The sequence below is a fragment of the Typopeltis vanoorti genome, chromosome 10, assembly GCF_054136105.1.
Source record: "Typopeltis vanoorti isolate ZY-2024b chromosome 10, IOZ_Tvanoo_1.0, whole genome shotgun sequence".
NCBI lineage: Eukaryota > Metazoa > Arthropoda > Arachnida > Uropygi > Thelyphonidae > Typopeltis > Typopeltis vanoorti.
The window spans coordinates 17,943,227-17,964,341 of record NC_143558.1 but is presented as its reverse complement, the minus strand read 5'-3'; the positions used below and the strand labels follow the sequence as shown (position 1 = coordinate 17,964,341).

Genomic DNA, 21,115 nt, shown 5'->3' with positions numbered 1-21,115 from the left:
CAACATGGAAGAAGGCTACCCTAATTCTGATACATAAAAAAGGTGGGATAGAAGACTTGACAAACTACCTACCTATCAGTCTACTGTCAGTGGTCTACAAAGTGTTTACAAAAGTCTTAGCTCTTAGGCTTTGTGTGACTCTGGACCTAGCACAACCAAAAGAACAAGCAGACTTTCGAAGGGGCTTTAGTACAATGGACCATATTCAAGTTGTATAGCAGATTATTGAACTGTGTAATGAATATCAATTACCACTATGTCTTGGTTTTATTGACTATGAGAAAGCCTTTGATTCACTTAAAACTTGTGCAATACTTAAAGCATTACAAAACCAACAAGTGGAGGAGCCCTACATCAAAACCATCAAATCAGCATACACCGATGCCACAGCAGCAATTCATTTCAGTGGAAACATCTCTGCTGTGGGAATACAGAAAGGTATAAGGCAGGGTGACACAATATCTCCAAAATTATTCACAGCATGTCTAGAACAAATATTCAGACTTCTTGATTGGGAAGGGAAAGCTCCGAAAATAAATGGAAGATATTTAAGCCATTTACGCTTTGCAGATAACATACTTATCTTTACTTCAACTACACATGAATTACAGAATCGTATCCATGAGCTCCAAATTGCTAGCAGAACAGCAAGTCTAAAAAAGACCCAAGTTATGTTCAATAGCTGTATCCAACCAGAAATAATATAAATCAATAATGAGGAAATTAAACGAGTAGATCATTACATATACTTAGGACAACAGATATCAATGGAACAAAATATCATGGATGAAAGTAAAAGGCACACGATGCTTGGGTGGAAAGCATTTGGAAAATTACATTCAATATTCAAAAGCATACTGTCATTATGCCTGAAGAGAAAAGTTTTTAACCAGTGTATTCTTCCTATACTGACATATGGCTGTGAAACATGGACACTGAATGCAAAGGAAATTCAAAAATTAAGACCAACACAATTTAGTATGGAAAGAAGTATGCTTGGTATCACAAGATTGGATCACAAGAAATCAAACCAAAGTCTCTGACATCATAGGCAGAGTGAAACATCTGAAGTGGCAGTGGGCTGGGCATATTGCTCGAAGACAAGATCAGCGATGGACAAAAGAAGTACTGGATTGGATTCCATGAGAGGAAAAACGACCATGAAGCCGACCTAAATCAGGGCGGATTGATGATATCATCAGATTTGCAGTAGTGACATGGAAAAGGAGAGCTATGGACAGAGAGTTTTGGAGTAATCTTGGAAAACCCTTCATCCAGCTGTAGATCGACAATGGGTGATGATGATGATAAGATTTATTATTTAGCCATTCTCATCTTTACACAGAATTCCCATTTCACCAGTTTGGCTACTAGGTGGTGAAGCGAAAGCTGTGTTCGTTGAGATCTCTGTGAAAAGATAAGTTTAAATTTTGAAATTGTGTGTGGTATTGCTGATAGTTTTTTTTTAATATTGTTCGGTGTACTTATAATTTTCTATTTATTATATTTTTTGTATTTCTTGTGTACAGCTTTGAGCATGAGTGAAATGGCACTGAAACGTATGATAGCACGAAAGATGAAACAAATGGCATGAATTTTTCGAAAATGGTGAGATGTGATGAATGGGTATGTATGCTTTGAGAGAGACTGAAGATATTTATGTGGAGAGGAAAAATAAGGGAGATGAGAGAGTTTGAGTGTGTAAGAAGTGCAGCATACTTACGGATTATGAGATATCGTTGAATGTAAGTGGTCGTAGGCAAAAGATTGTGGATGTAGCTACGGGAGTAAGCGGAGTTGACATTATGGCTGAGTACTTCAGCGATAATGGTATGACAGCGAGTGAAAGTGGCGATGAGTTAGTGATGTTGATTGCTAAGACAGTGTGCATAGATAATGGCAAGTTAGCAGCGGTAAGCAGTATGAGCGCCAGTGGCAAGTTAGTGGTGGTTTGTGGTAAGACTGTGGATGCCACTGAAAAACTAATTCAAGATATGAAAGTGGAGTTGGCAAAGATGAGGCAGCAGATTAAACTTATGAGGAATCAACTGAGGAAAATTATGGTTTTGAATGGGAATGTGAGGAAGAATGGGACAAAAGATTCGAAAGAAATATCAAATGATTTAAGAGCGGCAATGTATGGAGATTCCTTGATAAGAGGTATGGTGAATGAAAAAAAGGTGCACAAGGTCTGTTTTCTTGTGGGTAGAATGGGGCAGGGTGGTTGAAGCATTGGATAAGAAGAGTACACAAGCAAAAGAGTTGGTAGTGGTAATTAGCACAAATGATCTGACTGGTAACAAGAAGAATGTAAGGATTGATGTCATGAGGCTATTAAGGAGAGTGAAAGATAACTGTGATAGGTGAGATAGTCAGTGTATTGCAGATATGATGATGAGTAGATATCATGAGGCTATTAAGGAGAGTGAAAGATAACTGTGATAGGTGAGATAGTCAGTGTATTGCAGATATGATGATGAGTAGATAAGGCAAGCAAAGAGTTTAAATTGTATGCTAGCAGAGTTTGTGAGAGGAGAAAGGGGTTCATTTTATGAATGTGTGGGATGAATTTAAGGGACAGAAAGAGCTGTATAAAAGAGGTGGGCTACATTTGAAGAATTTGGCGTGAGTCAGTTGGAGAAACTGTTGCTGCAAGAGAGAGAGAGAGAATGACTGACTTAAGTGAATGTAAAACCTGAGGAATCAGGTGGTGTTGTGGAGGAGATTAAGGTAGGCAGGTTTGTGAATGGAGAGGTGAGTGGCATGAGTAGAGATAATAAGAGAGACAGAAAGAACACAGGGAAATGGAAGTCAGGATGGATATGGGGACACTGTATGAAAAGTGTAGATGATAGTTTCAGGAGTAGATGTGTGAGTGTGCAAGAATGGATTAAGACGGTCAAAAATGGTGGGGTGACATTTAGGTCTGGGAAGGGGGTGTAATGTCAGTGATAATGGAGAGCATAGAGGAATCATGTCCGAGAAGTGGGATGTGTTATAGAAATAGAAATCAGCTAGTGTGTATGTTTACAAATGCTAGATGTATTCAAAATAAGGAGAATGAAACTGTATTATTGTTGATAGAGTTCTTTCAACTAATTATTGTCCTGTCAGTATCTCTGGACTGGTTGTGATGATTTTTGAAAAGTTGATAGCTTGCCTACAGAAACGGGTCGAGAGATAAGCTATACTTTGCAAGGAACAGCAAATTAATGACTGAATTATTATTCAGACTTTATATATATTATTGATAGTATTGAGAGGGATTTTACAGAAGAAAGATGTACAGCTGTTTGCTGATGATGGATTCAACTGACATGCAGCATTTGCAGAATGATTTGAATAGACCGGAATTGTGGGTATGTGAAAATCAGTTCAATGTTAGTAAATGTCAAATAATATACTTTAGTCACTATTGGATATCTCATTGGATACATTGGATATCTCATCACACTAAGGTTTAGTGTGATGAGATATCCAATAGTGTAATATATATTATTGCAATTATGCTAGAAGAAACTGGTCAGGATAGGGATTTTGGATAGTTTTGTAAATAGGTACCTTGAAATATGGTTTGTCATATAACAAATACTGGAAATGCAATTCAGATGATAAATTAGGATAGGAAATCAGTTTGCTTCTTTACAGAGCCTTGATATGGCCTCACTTGACTATTGTGTAGATGCAGTTTCCTGGTTTCTGAGGTAATGAAGGTATAGTGAAGGAGTGCAAAGTAGAATGTTAATGATGATATAGTGAAGGAGTGCAAAGTAGAATGTTAATGATGATATGAAGATGATTGAATGCAGATTTTGAGGGAAGACGCTAGCAAAGGAAAGAAAGTGGGGTGATATAGCATGCTTGCTATATCACCCCACTAGATGGAATTTTATATTTTATGATGGGGAGAGGACGAGAGAAAATCCTTGTAAGTTGAGAATGAATGCAATCAAGAAAAGGGTGAGAGTTGGATGTTTCTCTCATAGAGTGGTGCATATCTTGAATGGCTTGCTTTTGGAAATAGTGTGAATGAATTCAAGAGGCAGTATGCCAATTGGTGTGGTTGGTATGTGGCCCTCCTCAATCAGTCCTTCACTCTCTAGATGTCTCTGGTAATAATAATATTCAGTATCTTAAGTGCTGATTTCCTTGCCATATTTCAAGGGAGTGAGAACAAACTTATCAACTTCAGTGCTGCAAAACACAAGCATATCTTTTATTTCATATAAGAAAGACTGCACTTATCTCCTCTCATCTTTCATAATACCTAGATCTCTGCATGGATAAGATATCTCTTCTTGGACTGACTTATTCCTCTATCCTCTCTGAAGTAAGCACATCACACCTTGCTGCTTCTGCCTCCAAAAGAAATAATTGTCCTTTTCTAATCATGATATTACTTTTCCTTATTATAAACTATATAAATCTACCCCACCTTTTAATATTTTTCTCACATATAGAATGTTACACCTGAAACTTGAAAAGTTTGATGCCATTCAGAAGAAGGAAATCTGGTTAGTGATCTCTCGTTCAAGATTCACGACATTCACTATCATACAAACATATCATTATCCTCATGTAAGAGGATATATGGAATAAAACAGCACTAGAAAAGGATTAAAAATATTATTTAATTATTTTAGTATTTCATCTCAATCACTAAGACGTTGTCAGGGATTACAATATAAAACTGTTAACACACACACAAAAGCAACACAAAACTTAGTGAAATATGTGGATGAAAGACTAGAGTCCTAACTATGTGGGGCACCTGTAAAAAGTTTTTTACCTTGGGTTTGTTATACATTAAAGATAGCATTATACGTTGAATCCTTTTTCCAAGCATGTCTTGGGAAAAGGAATTTCATGCGCAAAACAATGTTTTGCGCATGAAATATATTCACACAATATTCGTGGATATATTTCACGCACAAAACATTGTTTTGCTTCCTTGAGAAAAGGATTAAAATCAAGTATAAAATTTCTTGGTATCTTTATCATATGTGGGGCACCATCTGTGGGCACCTGGTCATGGCCTAGGATGAAAACTGGAATCTTGAAGTACTATTTGTTTCCCATATTTTGGGAGGTTTTATGCAACTATATTTATTTAGATTAGATTTATTTAAAAATAGGCTTTCTCTTATAAATTTACTGTGATAGAGCATGGCAGTCTTTTTCCAATTGATTCTATAAACTGTATCTAAGGCATGGTCTGCAAGGCCCGATTGGCCATAGTCATGACATGCATTTTTTGCATTCTTCTAATCGAATGTTGGCTGATCTTCCTGTCTGTCCATAGTAGGCCAACTTGTGGGAACAGGGCACTTCATATACTTCAGACACAGGGAGAGGAGGGAGATGATGTTTAGTAAAACATATGAAAGTAGCAAGCTTTTGGTGGGACTTGAAAGTGTTCAGAAATCGTATTTCTTTAAGATTTCTGGCTATTCTTTCTAAAGTGCCTCAGACATGCAAAATGATAACATTAATAAAATCTTTCTGAAGAGAAAGTCAGGGTTGGTGGAAGAATTGATTATTTTTTGATACTGTGGGCCATTAGATAAGAAAGTGTGGTGTGTAGAATGAAGTTCTGCTGTATGAGAGGACTCACTGGAACAAAGGTTATAGGCTTTATTGGTTAGTGTTTTAATGCTACCATATTATTATAGAAGAAGTACAAAACAGTTCGCAGTGAACAGATGCATAAAGAATATAAAGTGCACGCCAGAAACATGACAACCATGGTTAAAAAAAGAAAAAGTAGAATATGAGAGGATACTGATCAGTCTGGTCAAAGCTAATCTGAGGGATTTTCTCATATTTCATATTGTGATCCCTAATTTCTCAGTGACTGAGATGAAATATTGGAAGAATTAAATATTGATGTTAAATCCTTTCTTAGTGCTGTTTCACTTCATTAAGGCTCTAACATGAGTTTCTCCCAGCACTTGTACCTTAACACACAAACTTACTCTCGTAGACAGGCTCATACGTTGGTTATGCATTACTAAATCACTTAAGGAATTGAACAACGTAGATACGTATATAAATTAAACTTTAATAAATATTTCCGATATTTCGGCAACGTCACGTTGCCATTTTCAAAAGGAACTTACAAAAAAAGGCACGTGCACGTAGGCAATACAACACAGTAACTGAGAAAATAGAGATGAAGCTATTGTTCTCCTAAAAGTCCTGATGGTGCCCTCTAGCGGGCTAAGTAGGTGTTCTTGGCCGTTGGGCTGAAGGTCTGCTGATGTAAGCCTCCCAAATTTGAGGCACTCGCATACAACCAAATTTGTTGAGGTTTGGAGTTTCTTAGGGCTGAGGCTGATTCCATAAATAGTCTTTCGAATTTGTATTTGCTACAGTGTATTACTGTAGCTTTCTTCCACAGTGTTTTGTGACATGTATCCAGAGCATGGTCTGCAAGACCAGAATGGCTGTACTTGTGAAAGCGGATGTAGTCCTTGTGTTCAGAAATTCTGATATTCGCTGTTCTGCCTGTTTGGCCAAAGTAAGACAGTTTACAACTGCAAGGGACCTGGTATACACCAGGTAGGTCTAGGGAAAGTGGTTGGTCTTTTGTGGAGCGGATAAGGGATGCCAATTTTCTGTAAGGTCGTGTTTTTTTAAGATTTTGGTAATTTTTTCCGAGGTGCCTCAGATGTAGGGAATGATGATGGATTTAGAGTAATCCTTGCTGTTGAGGAGGAGAGGGGGGGGGGGGCTGTGGTTTGTAGGTTTTAATATTTTTTGGATTTGGGGGGGGGGGGTAGCTGAGAAAGTGTTGAGGATGTGATTTAGTTCAGTGTTCAGGGCCATGTCGTTAGAACAGATTAGTTTAGCCCTGTTGTATAGTGTTTTCACCACTCCATATTGTTGTGAGGGGAGGGGGGATTGTTGGTGAATATATCTGCCTGTATGGGTGGGTTTTCTATAAACTGAGAAAACCAAGGTTCCACCAGGCTGCTGAGTGACTAGTGTGTCTAGGAAAGGGAGGCTGTTGTTTTCCTCTTTTTTCCAAGGTGAACTTGATTCTGGGGTGTTGGTTGTTTAAGTGTGTTAAGAAGGAGAGGAGTGTTTCAGAGCCATGTGGCCAAATAGTGAACACATCATCAACGTAGCGAAGCCATATTGTTGGGTTTTGTGGGGCAGAGGGTAAGGCTTTTTCTTCAAAGGTCTCCATAAAGAAATTGGCCAAGGGTGGGGAGAGTGGTGAACCCATTGCTATCCCCTCTATTTGTTTATAGAATTTTCCCTGCCAAACGAAATAGCCTGAGTTCATTGTGAACTGAAATTGGGCTGAGATATCGGGAGAAAATTTAGACGTACATCATTTCTATACGTCTAACAACACGATAGAGTGGCAAAACAGCTCCATGCCATATCTCGATGACGACTACAGACATCGTTTATTCAAGGAAGCCGCAATAGTGTCAGTAACCGGCGGAAACCTCAACAGAAATCAGAGGGTAATTCTAAACAGTTCGTGGAAAAACCTTATCCTCTCTCTTAATCAAGCTGAACTACAGCTAGCCAGTAATCACATTACACATTTACAACAAACGCGCATGCGTGATAATGAATAAGAACAATAAGTCCTCTCTGTCACGCGAACGTGTAACCTTAGCTACTAGTTGGTTTACAATGTTTTTTATGTTCCTTTCAATTTGTATTTACTAGTTTTTATGTCTTTTCATAAACGCCTTGAAAAAGCCAGACAGTCTGCTGGCGAAACTGGTAGGCTATATTATAAGTTTGTTTTTATGGTCAGCATTAAATAAAATTGTATTTTAGTTTCCTTATGTTGGTAATCATAATTCTCCCTTGATTTCAAAGTTCAAATTCCATCTAAGATGTGAAGATTCTTTATAAAGGCTCTTCAGCTGGAAGAAGCATTTGTTCTTCTGTTATCTGGTTTCCTTCAATATTTGTCATTATTTTAGTTTTTTCACAGTTTATGTATAATCTCACTTTATTTGATACTATATTCATGCATTATTTTGCTAACAATATCATATTATAAATGATTTAGTTCTTTACCATTGATATTAATCCCTTTGTCACTGTAATCTAGTTCACTCAAGGCATGTTCTATTACTACTGCATTGAATAATTTGGGTGAAATAGTATCTCCTGGTGTACTCCTTTGTTTATTTGGAATAGACAGCTATGTTCGTATATAAGGATTCTAGCAGTTGCTTTTTTTCCTCTGTTTTGTTTGAGCTGTATATATTTTGGCTTACTTCGTATTTCTTCATTGCTATTAGGATTGCATGTTTTTCAACTGAATTGAAGGCTTTCTTATAATCTAACCTAAGTAGAATAGTATAACTAAGTAGTTGTGTATGGGGAAGCAATATCTTCCCCATATGGTATGCCTCATGTGTCTGTTTTAGAGCCATTGCTGTTTAATCTGGATGTTAATGATATTGGGGTAGATTTTATGGAGATATACACCTGTTTGCAGATGATGCAAAGTTGAGAGAATGAACTGTGAGAAGTAGAGCAGATGTTTTGGCCTTACAAGAAGACTTGAATAGATTCAGGGAATGGGCATGGGAGTAGAGATGCCAGTTCAATGTTGGGAAATGTTATTATCATTATCCCAAAATCCCTTGTAGTCAAAGCCTCATCTAGGATTTAATGTAAGGTTTTAAAATTTGGAAAACAAAGATGGGATGTAGAATTTAATTTACTCTTGGTGGGGATATATTGTTGGAGGTGGAGGAAATAAGAGATCTTCTGATGATGGTGATTAAGGATCTAAAATTTAGAGAACATATTGCCAAAATTGTGAAAACACTTCACAATTTTGGCAATATGTTCTCACTGCCACAATGAATTCTGGCAGTGATTGTAGGACACTGATGTAGAAGTTAGGAGATTCTGGTTCCATGCATAAGACCTTGATTAGGCCACATATGGACTACTGTACACAGATTTGGTCATTTGATTTTCAAAAGGATGAAGAGATGTTGGAGAGGGTTAACATTGAAGAGACTCTTCATGAAATGGTGGAAGACTGGGGAGAACAAGAGGTCATCCCTGAAAGCTGTATAAGACAGGTGTGAGCAAGGAAGTGAGATGCAGGTTCTTTGCATGGAGAGTTGTGAATGATTGGAATGCATTGCCTGAGAGTGTGGTATCTGCAGAGAATTTGAATATGTTTAAAGCATGGCATGATGAGCTGTGTGTATGGCAAAAGGGACCTCCTAAATGAGTAAGTAACTCCGTGGGATCTTAGGATAATAAATGATTAAATTAAGATTTTCCTATATGTTATCATTTGTAGATTTCTGTTTTGATTTTCATGTTATTTCTTTGATTGTATAATTTTTTTTTGAAATTTTGTTCTTGATGTAATTTTTTGTTGGCTACTAGTATATCATTATTAATCTTTACATATTTTGTTTTATTCTGTTTCCTCCTATAATTTTTTTTATTCTATTCTTATTTTCCCTCTAACTAATCTGTGATCACTTCCTATGCCTATTTCATTGATGACTGAAACATTTTAAAATAGTCTTACATGAGATGATAAAATATTAGTCTGTTTCACTTTTGTTTATCCATTTAGACTAATCCATGTCCATTTTCAGTTTGATCTTTATGTGTAATCATAATATTCAATTGGTTCCTCATCATAAAGTTTAACATCATATTTTGTCTTTTGCTTCATTTCCCCGTGCCATTTTTTCCTATATACTTCCAAGTTCATTTTTATTTTTTCCCAGTCATGCATTGAAGTCTCCCAACACTATTGTGTTGGGAGACTTTTACACCATTATCATGCTCTACTGTATTGGACATTGTGTCAGAGAATTCTCCCACTTCTTTATTGTCATAACTGCTCTTTGGTGAATATATTTGTATTATTTTAATGGTTTTCTATACTTTTGTTTATAAGGAAGCCTACTCGTCTCTGCTTGACATCATCTGGTCCTTTGCGTTATAGTATATTTCCTGATTTCAGTGCTCTACATTCTTCTGATTTTCTTTTCACTTCACTTAGTCCTATTATATCCTATTTCATTTTGCTTTAGCAACAATGAAATTAGTTTTCTTGCTTAATTTTATTATTTGGTTTCAGAGTAACAGTAGTTCTGTTTTTCTCTGCCGAACTAGTTTCTCTAGGGATTGTAAAGTCTGGCAATGCTGGATTCTGTGTGCTCATTCTTGTATATAGCATATTCATGGTTTTAATGAGGAGGGTGGGGGATTGTCTTTTTTCCCACAATGACAAATCAGCTTGGGTGAAAACTGTCAGTAGCTCATCTAACTAGAGCTATGGAACGGCATCATAGATGTTATTACTCTTTCCGTTCCAAAGGATAGGTGACCCACCCGTGTTCTTATCTAGTCCACACTGCTCTGCCTAAGAATATGTTGATGTGACCAAGTAATCTCTGTAGTGAGCTACTCACTCCCAAGGGATAGTAGATGCCATTGGGAAGATTCTTCTCTAGAGTACCAGTATGTCCAGTAAGAATCCCTCTTAGTTTGGTTCCTCAGTATCGACCTGTCCTGATTGGGAAGCCCTGTGGTAGAATACATCCTCAAATTATGCAAGCACCACTTTGAAAAGGTGAGGATTTTTGTACATTGGTTTAAATAACTACTTTTATAAAATGTTGCCTTATTACTAACTTCATAACTTGAAATTAGCAAAATTTTTTTTGTGGAAGTTTTTCCACTTTATTATACTCTAAATTAAAGATACCAAGAAATTATATACTTGGTTTAATCCTTTATCCAAGTGTAAGCAAACAAAGTTTGCACCTGAAATATAATCAGGACAGGGCAACTCGTACATAGAAGCTAATGGCTTCACATCACTTGCCTTAGTATCCCATAATGCAAAGCACATATCCTTATGGGGATGTATAATGCTATGCATTATTGGGAAAGGTCACTACCCAGACCGGTTTCGACTTTTGAGGTCTTGTCAGTGAGAGCCAGACCCAGAGGTGATACTAAAGTTGAAGTATGAAAATATGACTTCTGCATTACTTCAGCCGCCTTGGTATCACCTCTGGATCTGGCTCCCACTGACAAGACCTCAATAAAAATAGAAACCAGTCTGGGTACTGACCCTTCCCATAATGCATAGCATTATACATACCCGTAAGGATATGTGCTTTGCATTATGGGATACTAAGGCAAGTGATGTGAAGTCATTAGCTTCTATATACGAGTTGCCCTGTCCTGATTATATATTTCAGGTGCAAACTTTGTTTGCTTACACTTGGATAAAGGATTAAACCAAGTATAAAATTTCTTGGTATCTTTAATTTTTTTTTTTTTTTAATTTGTCGGATATCTGTATTAAAACAAATTTTAATACAGATATCCTACATCTACGTGGGAACAATGTGGCCCAGTGGATCTAGACTCTTCCAGCAAGACATCACCACATATCACAAGATTCACATGGTTAAGCATGATTCAAAGGGAATATCCAAACTTTCTGTGTGTTCTCTGGCAGTGGAATCATTTAATCGAATTCCACAAATCAAATATATGTGGAATCATGTAAAACACAGCATCTGCTGGGTGAAGCCAGTGTCTCGATTCCATACTGACCAAGTATTTTGCCTGGTTGATCGAATACCTCAGTACTGAGGTATTCCAGTAGTGTCAATGCCAAGATGGGTGCAAGTGGTTATCTCAGCCAAAGGAGGCTCAACACACTACTAGCAGGTGATCATAATGTTTTGGCTCATGAGTGTATATGGAGTGAAGGAAGGGAATGAGAAGTTGGTTAATAAGGTGCTGAATATGCATATATTTTCTTGTTTTCTTCCTTGGGTCCTCACCTAGCCAAAATTTTACCAAGCTTTATAAACTAGTATTTTTCCAAACACTTATATAATTATCATGTCTCAGTAAATCTCTCCAAAGTATTGTTGTCTTGAGTGCTAACTTTTTTTCTGCTGATTCATTAGGTCAGTTTTTAATTAATATAAAGATATCGACAGCTGAAAACGAAACAAAAAGGAAAAGAAAAATTAATTTAATGTGTTAGTCATCTCACTTTGCTTTATCAGTAAGATTCTTGAACACTTTCCATAATTTTCTCATGCGGTAATAATTTCCTTTCAGAAAATTAAATACCCTACCTTTGCAGTTTTATAAAACATATTCCAGAATATGTGATTGCTTTGATCACTATCTGCAAGTAGTCTTTTTATCTGATATTTAATCACAGTGGATGGTTCCTTAGTGAACACTAAGTCCAGTGTATTCCTTCTCTTGTTTAATGCTGAGCTAATAAAAGTCATCTGACAGCTGTGTGCCAAATATCCATTTCACATTTCCTCAGGCAGTATCTAGTTGAAAAGTAGTTGTTGTTGTAGTTGAAAAGTCATCATCTCAATTGTCATTTCTTTTATAACAGATATCTACCTTAAGAATGAATGTTTTCAAAGTGAAGTCAACAAATATAAAGTTAATAAACTTTGAAAGTTGACTATAAAATTTTGCTATAACTCCTTTCTGTAAGCAGATATAAACATATATCATCCACTAAACATGATTACCCAATTGCCTTAATGAGAAATAATTAAACACGTTATTTTTTAGCCGTGAAACCCACAAAATAGCTGTGATATATGTTGCAGAGGGACAAGAGGATAAAAATTCCTTGTTACTAAATAGTGGAGGAAGTCAAGATTTTGAAGAGTTTGTGGCAGGACTAGGATGGGAGGTAAGTAGCAATCATTTGCTTAACTTACAGAATTTCATCAAATTCATTCTTCTTGATTCTGTAGTGGTTTCCTAAAAGAAATAATAATTATTATTTTATTATTATTATTATTCATGCCTCCATGAAGTCAAAAGACTCATTGTGGAAGGTCCTTCCTAAGGAACACAAAGTCTATCAAGATTCCTCGCGGGAGGTCCTTCCTAAGAAACACAAAGTCTATCAAGACTCCTCGCGGGAGGTTCCTCCTAGGAAACACAAAGTCTATCATACCACTCATTGACCGTTCTCGCTCTCACCACTATCAGGCAATGCATTTGATGGTTCAACCACCCTTCATGCAAAGAAACCACTCCTCACCCTCTTGCTCATAGTTTCCTTCCGTAACTTTCAGGGATGGCCCCTTGTCATCACTCCTTCCTGCTGTTCAATCAAGCGAAAGAACTCCCCACTGTCAACCCTGTAACCACCTCTCAACAGTTTAAAAGTCTCAATCATATCACCTCTCCTTCTTCTATCCACCAAACTCTGCAGTCCACATTCTCTCAGCCGATCCTCATCGGCTGAGGGAATGTGGACTGTACCCTTTCCACAGTTAATTTATCTCCTTCAAATCCTAGGGACTAAATCTGAGAACAATAGTCTAAGTGTGATCTGATTAGAGTCTTATACAACGGAATGATAACTCTTTTATCTCTGCAGGTCAGTGTCCTTCTCATTGTTGCAGCAATCCTCTGTGTTACCTTCACCACCTTTGCAATATGTCCCTTAAATTTCAGGTTTCTATCAATCATCAACCCCAGATCTCTTGTCTCCCCTACTTCCTCCCATAGAGTATGCAGCATTCCATCGGTGTGTCCCAAACCTCGAGACCTTGCATTTTGCTGCATTAAACTGATACCCCATTCATTTGCCCATCTGTCTAGCTTATTCAAATCCTCTTGCAGGACTACCACATCTGCACTATTATTGATAACCCTTCCCAGCTTCGCATCATCCGCAAACAACTGAATATCTCCCTGCAATCCACTGACAATGTCATTGATATGAAGGTTAAACAATATCGGTGCCAGTACTGAGCCCTGCAGGATCCCACTTGTAACCCTCTGCCTCCTTGAAACTGCCCCACCACACACAACTCTCTGATACCTATCGGACAGCCAATTCTGAATCCAGTTGACCAATCTGACATCCAGACCCATGTGCTGCAACTTAAATATCAGCTTATCATGTGACACCCTGTCAAATGCTTTTGCTAAGTCCAAGGAAATGGATGGCAGTATATGCCTTTCCCCTCATCTACTGCTCTTGTAACTTTATTATAAAAGGCTAGCATATTGCTTAAACAAGAGCGGCCCTTCACAAATCCATGTTGACGCTCACAGATAACATTACCCTCATCTGCCCATTGCTGTATACGGTCCCTCACTAATTTCTTCAAGATCTTAACAACTACTGATGACACACAAACTGGCCAATAATTAGACACCACTTCCAGTCTGCTACCACCCTTATGCAATGGCACTATCTTACCTTCATTCCATTTCCTGGGCACCTTTCCCACAGCCAGACTTTCATTGAAAAGCCAGGTCAAATGTGCTGTCAGTTCTTTTGCACATTTTCTCAAAATTCGTGATGAAATATCATCCAGTCCCACAGCTTTACTGACATTCAGAGTACTCAGTATTTGGAACACGCTCTCCTCCTGCACCTCTAGACCTTGAACCTGCCCTATCCCTCTAGTATTAAATTTAATCCTCCAGGATGAAATACTCTAATAAAGTGTTCATTGAACAATTCCACTATGTCCTCTGCATCAATCACTCTATTCCCATTTTATCCCACAATGTCATTCTTCCACAGTCATTTCTCCTCCTACTAGCCACATAGCTAAAATATTCCCTAGGATTTTCTTTGGATCTCAGGGCCAATGTCTTCTCATATTCCTGTTTCGCCTTCCTTACCATACTAGTCACTCTCCTGGCTTAATATTGTTTAATATTGTTTGTCATACACTTTACTCCAAATTGTGTCCTCTTCTTCACTCTTGGAATACAGCTTACTATTGCTGCTAACAAATATTCCTTCACAATTTCCTAAGCACTAATGATATCCCGTTCTTCCAATTCCTCCCTCCATGAAACTTCCCAAGTTGATGTCTAAGACTATTATAATCACCTGCCTTATAATTCCACATACGTTCCCATCTCTTTGATAATCCTGCATGTTTATTCTTCTTCCAAGTCAAAACCATATGGTCACTCTCTCCAACTGGTGGGAGAGATGTCATTTCAGTTATTATCAACTCTTCTGATGCTATGACCAAATCCAAAACTCTTGAAACTTTTGGCGTTAGAGTACCCCCAAGTACCCCATTCCCACAAGAGGCCACCCCTGCTACCATCCACCCTGGGAATTCTAGTTTCCCTGCATTGATACACTGACTTGTTCAGAAAACAACAATCTCTCCAGATGCCTACACCCTTCCTCATTCAAATACAAGCGGTCTCTCACAGACAGTTCCTTTCTGTCCTCAAATGCCCTCCAAGCATCAACATTTTCCAGTCCTCTCTTCTGACATATTCTGGCTATTATGCTATTCATTATTGCTGCTCTTCTTCTCAGCTCATCACTATCATACCTGGGCATCACACACACACAATCTTTCCTCTCTGCATTTTCTTTTGTACAACCTTAAGCAAGAATCTCAGATCTTTTGCCACCTGCTTTACATTGCATCTCCAGTCATTCGTGCCCACCATCACAATCATCTAATCCACCCTTTCACCCTGCTTAATTTGCCACACTCTCTATCGTTCCTCCAGGCAAACACTCCTCTGGCATCCTATCTTGCACACCACGGATCATCGAGCCTCCATACATTACAGCTCTTACCACTCTGTTTCCTTGATTGCTCACCTGCATCCCTCACTCTCTCCTCTAATTCTTTCACTCTGTGTTCCCCTACTTGCTTGCTGTCCTCATATCACTCGATCCCTGGTTCCAACCCTCCCTCACATTCTTCTCATTCTCTCTCTCTGGCTTTCCAGTCTCTCCTCTTCTATCATTCCCATAACTCTACTGCTCCTGTTCTCTCCTCTTCTATCATTCCTGTACCTCTCTCTCATTTCCCTCTCTTCCACTGTTTCTGTTCTCTCCTCTTCTATCATTCGCATACCTCTCTCATTCCCTCTCTTCTACTGCTCCTATTTTCTCCTCTTCTATCTTTCCCATAACTCAATGTGAAAATTCTCATTGAAAGTGTTATTGTTGGTAGTGATATCTTTATGCTGGATGATTAAGACACAAGATTATTTAGTTTTGAACAGGATAAAAATGAATATCATATCGAAAAGAAACTTATGTAAAAAAGTTTTAAAATGATTCAAAGTTAATGAGCAGCTTTTCAAGGTGAATTATACACTCAGGTTTACAGTTTGCCTTTGAAACAAAACTTTCACTTCTGGAACTTTCATTTTATTCAAGAAAAAATGCAAGAGTTTGGAAACAACAATGAAACCTTGGCGATTCACTGGAAGACTCTGAAGAGAATATTGATTATGCCAGAGAGGTATCTGTCTGATGAAGAATTCCATAGTTGGACATAGGAAGTTAAAGAGGCAATCAAGGAAAAGAAGAAAGGTTATCAAAACAGTAGATCTGGTAAGTCAGCTTGTGCTCTGAGAAAATACAGATAAAAATGTAAGAAAGCAAAGTGAAAGTAGTAAAAGTAGCTAAGCAAAAGTCTTGGGAAGACTTTGGTAAGAGCATAGAAAATAATTGTCAGGAAAGTGACATTTATTAGGTGACGGCTTCACTGGACAAAAGAGATGGATACACGGTAGTATAGTTAGATTTTGCAAAGGCTTTTGATAGATTACCACACGATAAGTTGATAGTCAAACTAGAGCGTATGGGATTGGATATTAGACTAGTGCATTGGATCGGAGATTGGCTGTCTGATAGGTATCAGTAAGTTGTGTATGGGAAAGCAATATCCTGGAAGAGGAAAGTCACTAGTGAAGTGCCTCGGGGGGGGGGAGAATCTGTTTTAGGGCCATTGATGTTAATGATGCTAGGGAAGATTTGGATGAGGATATTCAGTTGTTTGTAGATGATTCAAAGTTCAGACGAAGGTAGAACAGATGTTGTGACCTTATGTAATGGAGATAATGTGATGTAATGGAGGATTCTGGGCATGATAGTGAGGATGCCAGTTCAATGTTACAAAATTTAAGGTTTTAAAATTTGGGAAACAAAGATTGGATGTAGAATTTACACTTGGTGGGGATATATTGTTGGAGATGGAGTAAATAAAAGGTCTTGGGATAATGGTGGATATGGATCTAAAATTTAGAGGACACGTTGCCAAAATTGTGAGGACAACACATCAAATCCTGGGAATGATGCAGAGGGCACTAACTTGTAGAAGTAAGGAGATTCTTGTTCCATTGTATAAGGCTCTGATTAGGCCACACATGGATTACTGTACACAGATTTGGTCACCTTGTTTTCAGAAGGACGAAGAGATGTTGGAAAGGTTCCAGAGGTGACTGACTAAGGTAATTTCTGATATCTGGAATGTTAAATATGAGGAAAGGTTGAGAAGATTGAATTTATAGATTCAGTGGATAAGAGGAAGAGGGTTGATATGATAGCGATGTACAAGGGGTTGTTATAGGATCGATGTTGAAGAGGTTAACATGGTGGGAGATCAGAGGAAAACAAGGTCATCTCTGGAAGCTGTATAAGGAGGGTGTGAACAAGGGAGTGAGAAGCAGGTTTTTTACATGCTGAGTTGTGAATGATTTGGAATTCTTTTCCTGGGTGTGTGGTGGTGGAGAATTTGAATGTGTTTAAGGTGCAGTATAATCTGTGTGTATGACAAAGGGTGACCTCCTAGATGAGTCTTTGACTCCATGGGGTTGTAGGGTAATAATAATAAGTGGCATAATATCTGGAGGATATTGGAAATGCTTAGAAATGAAGGAAAGAGCAGTGAAAGAAATCAAGATGATAAAGGTGTCATGAAAACTAAAGATAAAGATATTCTAGATGACAAAGTGCCAACAGATACAAAATCTGTTCAAATATTACAGTGATATTGTGAAAATGGGGCATTATATCAAGCATTACGTGGTCTATATTGAATCTGTGTTTGCTTAGAATGAAGGCGGTGCAGAAATATGGCCTGATGTTAAATCAGGTGTGAGACAAGGATGTATTTTTTTCCGCTGTTATTCATCATCTATATGGATCACATTACGAAGGTAAGTGGCATTAAAGCTGATATCAAAATTGGAAATGTTAATCTCAGCTGTTTTATTTCTACAAATGATGTGATATGTCTCAATAAATCCATTACAAATTTATAGGACTCAACAACTAAATTGAAAAACTTGTAATAGATTTAATATGAAAATCAGCAGTAAGGATAATTAAAATAGGCAGAAACATTGAAAGCATTAGCTGAACCCTGAATGGAAAACCAATAGAACAAGTAAATCATTTCAGCTATTTTGACATAATTTTTAGTGGAGATGGCAAATTACTGTATTTGCCCACCTATAAGATGCATCCTTTTTTTTTTTGTACACATTTTTTAGGGAAAAAACTATCCAAGTTCTTATCATTTTCTCAGTTGAGGATGGTCCGAAATGCCTCTCTGCAGCCTTGTTTCCATGTTCTTTAGCATACACAATCACACGTAGCTTGTATGCAATATTGTAGCAATGCCAACATTTTTCAGCCATAATTTGCCAAGAAATTTAGAGAAAATTTAACGGTAGAAATTTATCACCATTCACAACAACCGCGACAACAATTGGAAAGTTTAAACGAACAGGAACACAGCTGTGATCTTCAATGACAGTGCACGCGCATGCACTGAACTCTACGTCACTGGAATGCTTTCACACACCACAAGGAAACAAGAAAGAAATCGCATAACTTGGAATAGAGAAAATTTCCAGAAATGAAAGTAATAAAAAACTGAGTATCAGCGTATAAGATGCACCTTGTTTTTCAGACCTATTTTCAAAGGAGAAAACTTATACGGCTGCAAATATGGTAAATTTGAAAATAGACAACAGAATAAGCAAAGCTTGTATGATCGGGGAACCAGTTGAATAAATTTATATGGAATAAGAGAGAAATTAGCCAAAATACTGAATTATTTGTATACAAGACAGTGTTCAACCTGTTCTTTTGTGTCTGGCATATACTGCCTGCAGTTTTGTTAAGAAATTATTTTTAATTACTAGTTTTTTTATATGGTTCTTACCTAAAAAATTCTTCTATAAACCTATATATATATAGTACATTCATACAATTGAAAAAGAATCCTTAGCCCATCCATAGTATTGGGTGGGCTAAGGATTCTCCATTTTTATTAATTTTATAAATTTATATTTTTATATTTCTTCATTTATGTTTTTACACAGTACTGAAACCTCAGTCTAGAGAACAAAATATGGAACTTTTTCAAGTCAACCTCCAATAAGCGGGACAACGGCCTCAGACTGAGCAATGAAATTCATCTCTTGTGTAAGTTTCATACACCATTTTTGTGTACTTCCTGAGATTAAAAAACAAAGAAATAGAAAAAAAAGGTAGGCGTACACAGAGAGATTTCTGAATTTTCAACTGTTATTCAAATTATACTTGAACTATATCCTATCCCTCTCGTCCTTCCTAGGACGGGTTGAGTCCCCTCCTAATGATGGGTTACTGGCATATTAATGCAGCCGGTTCGCCACTCCTCTGCTGCATACCCTAAGGGCAATATTCATGACTGTAGTCCATGTGGGTTCATAGGGCCGGTTTGCCTGCTTGCGGGACGAAAAACCCCAGATAAAACTGGGGTTTTTCATCCCGCAAGTTAGCTGGTCCACGCCCAAGACCAGCTAACTTGGCTATGGCTGAGGAAGATTCTTGAGCTCCTCACATCGTTGACGGGAATTGAACCTAGGACACTTCTTCGCATATGGTTGCGAAGCTCATAGCCACTTGAACTAGATGTTGAAAATCATGCTGCGATGTCAGATGTGTGGCTCATTGTTGCAATGTGCTGTATAACTTCTCTCATGGCCTAATTCATTAATATGTATGTGTCTTTTCTGAAAGAAGTTAACAGCACATTGCAGCAATTAACCATGCATCTGACATCTCGCTACACTTTGCAACATGTACTTCAGTTTTGAATAATAACAGTTGTCAATTCAGTTCACTATCACAAAAATAAATAAATAGTTTTTATTATTGCAAATATTTCAACAGAAACTAACCAGTCATCATCAGCATAAGCTGAAGCTAGAACAAAGAATTTTAATCCTATTTACAGAGCTGAGTTATGTGCTGAAATGCCACCTAGCTGGTGGTTACAAAACAAAATAAGATTATAATTAAAGCTAAAATTAAGTGATTTGAAATGAAAATTGAATTTAGATGAAGAATTGAATTACACAGCATTATATTTAAAAAAAAAGGGGGGGGAAGAATGGGATGCATTATTGCTTGCCATCTATGAGGATCAGCCTCTCCCAAATCTTGGCAGTAGGGAGGCAGTCATACTGATTTAAATTTGTTGAGTGCAGAAGTGCTTCAGCACTCTCTTTAATAACTCGCTCAAGCCTAAACCTTCAGCAATGTTAAAGGCAAGTACTGGAAGATATTGTGGTCAGTGTCCACTTCAAGGCCAGATTTTTCAGGTTTGGTGTTGTTGATATAAAACTGCTGTTCTTATAGTAGTTCAAAGTATGAGCAGAGGCACTCACTCTGAACCTGGTAAACAGCGGGGAGGGAGGCTGTTTACCTTTCGTGGATGATAACCAAGAGGTGATTGTCTTGATAGGAGAAAGGTAGGAACTAAATTGTATCTTTTCAGGATCTTAGCAATTGTCTCAGAGATGCCTGTGATGTGTGGGATAGGAACTCAATGTACAGATTCAGGTTTTTTGGAGATGGGCTTGTAAGTGTCTAGGATTCATTTAAACTAACTTGAGGTGAAGCCATTTTTCAATTCCTGTTGGAGAGTTTGGGAATTGGAGCAGATAACATGTAATCTGTTGAAGATGCCTATTTTTTTGAGATGATGATGTGCTGAATCTTGTTGTAAGTAACGACCTGCGAAGGTAGGTTTACAGTGAACAGATGAAGAGTATTCCAGAAGGGGGTGCAGGAAACGAGGATGTCTAGCAAGGCTAAGACATCCTCGTTTTCCCAACCTGTTCTCTTTCTGTGGTGAAGTTGATGAAGATTGTTGTTGATTTTGGTTGTAAAGGTAAGCAGCGATACTTCCAAGTCTGTCCAGATGGCAAACAAATCATCCACATGTTGTACCTAGAAGGAAAATTGAGATCGTATTGAAGAGAATAAGGCAAACTCAAGATTCTCCAAGTAGAA

General features: G+C 37.7%; 1 protein-coding gene across 6 annotated transcripts in view; it reads left to right on the top strand.

Annotated features, from left to right (window-relative positions):
• Nucleotides 1-21,115, top strand: part of LOC150102202 (ral GTPase-activating protein subunit alpha-1) — an 800,562-nt gene that overhangs the window by 697,270 nt on the left and 82,177 nt on the right. For all 6 annotated transcript variants that reach the window (XM_090398990.1, XM_090398987.1, XM_090398991.1 and 3 more), the window contains one exon: nt 12,592-12,715. In XM_090398990.1, the coding sequence (XP_090255116.1) occupies nt 12,592-12,715 (124 nt within the window). The remainder of the gene's footprint in view (nt 1-12,591; nt 12,716-21,115) is intronic.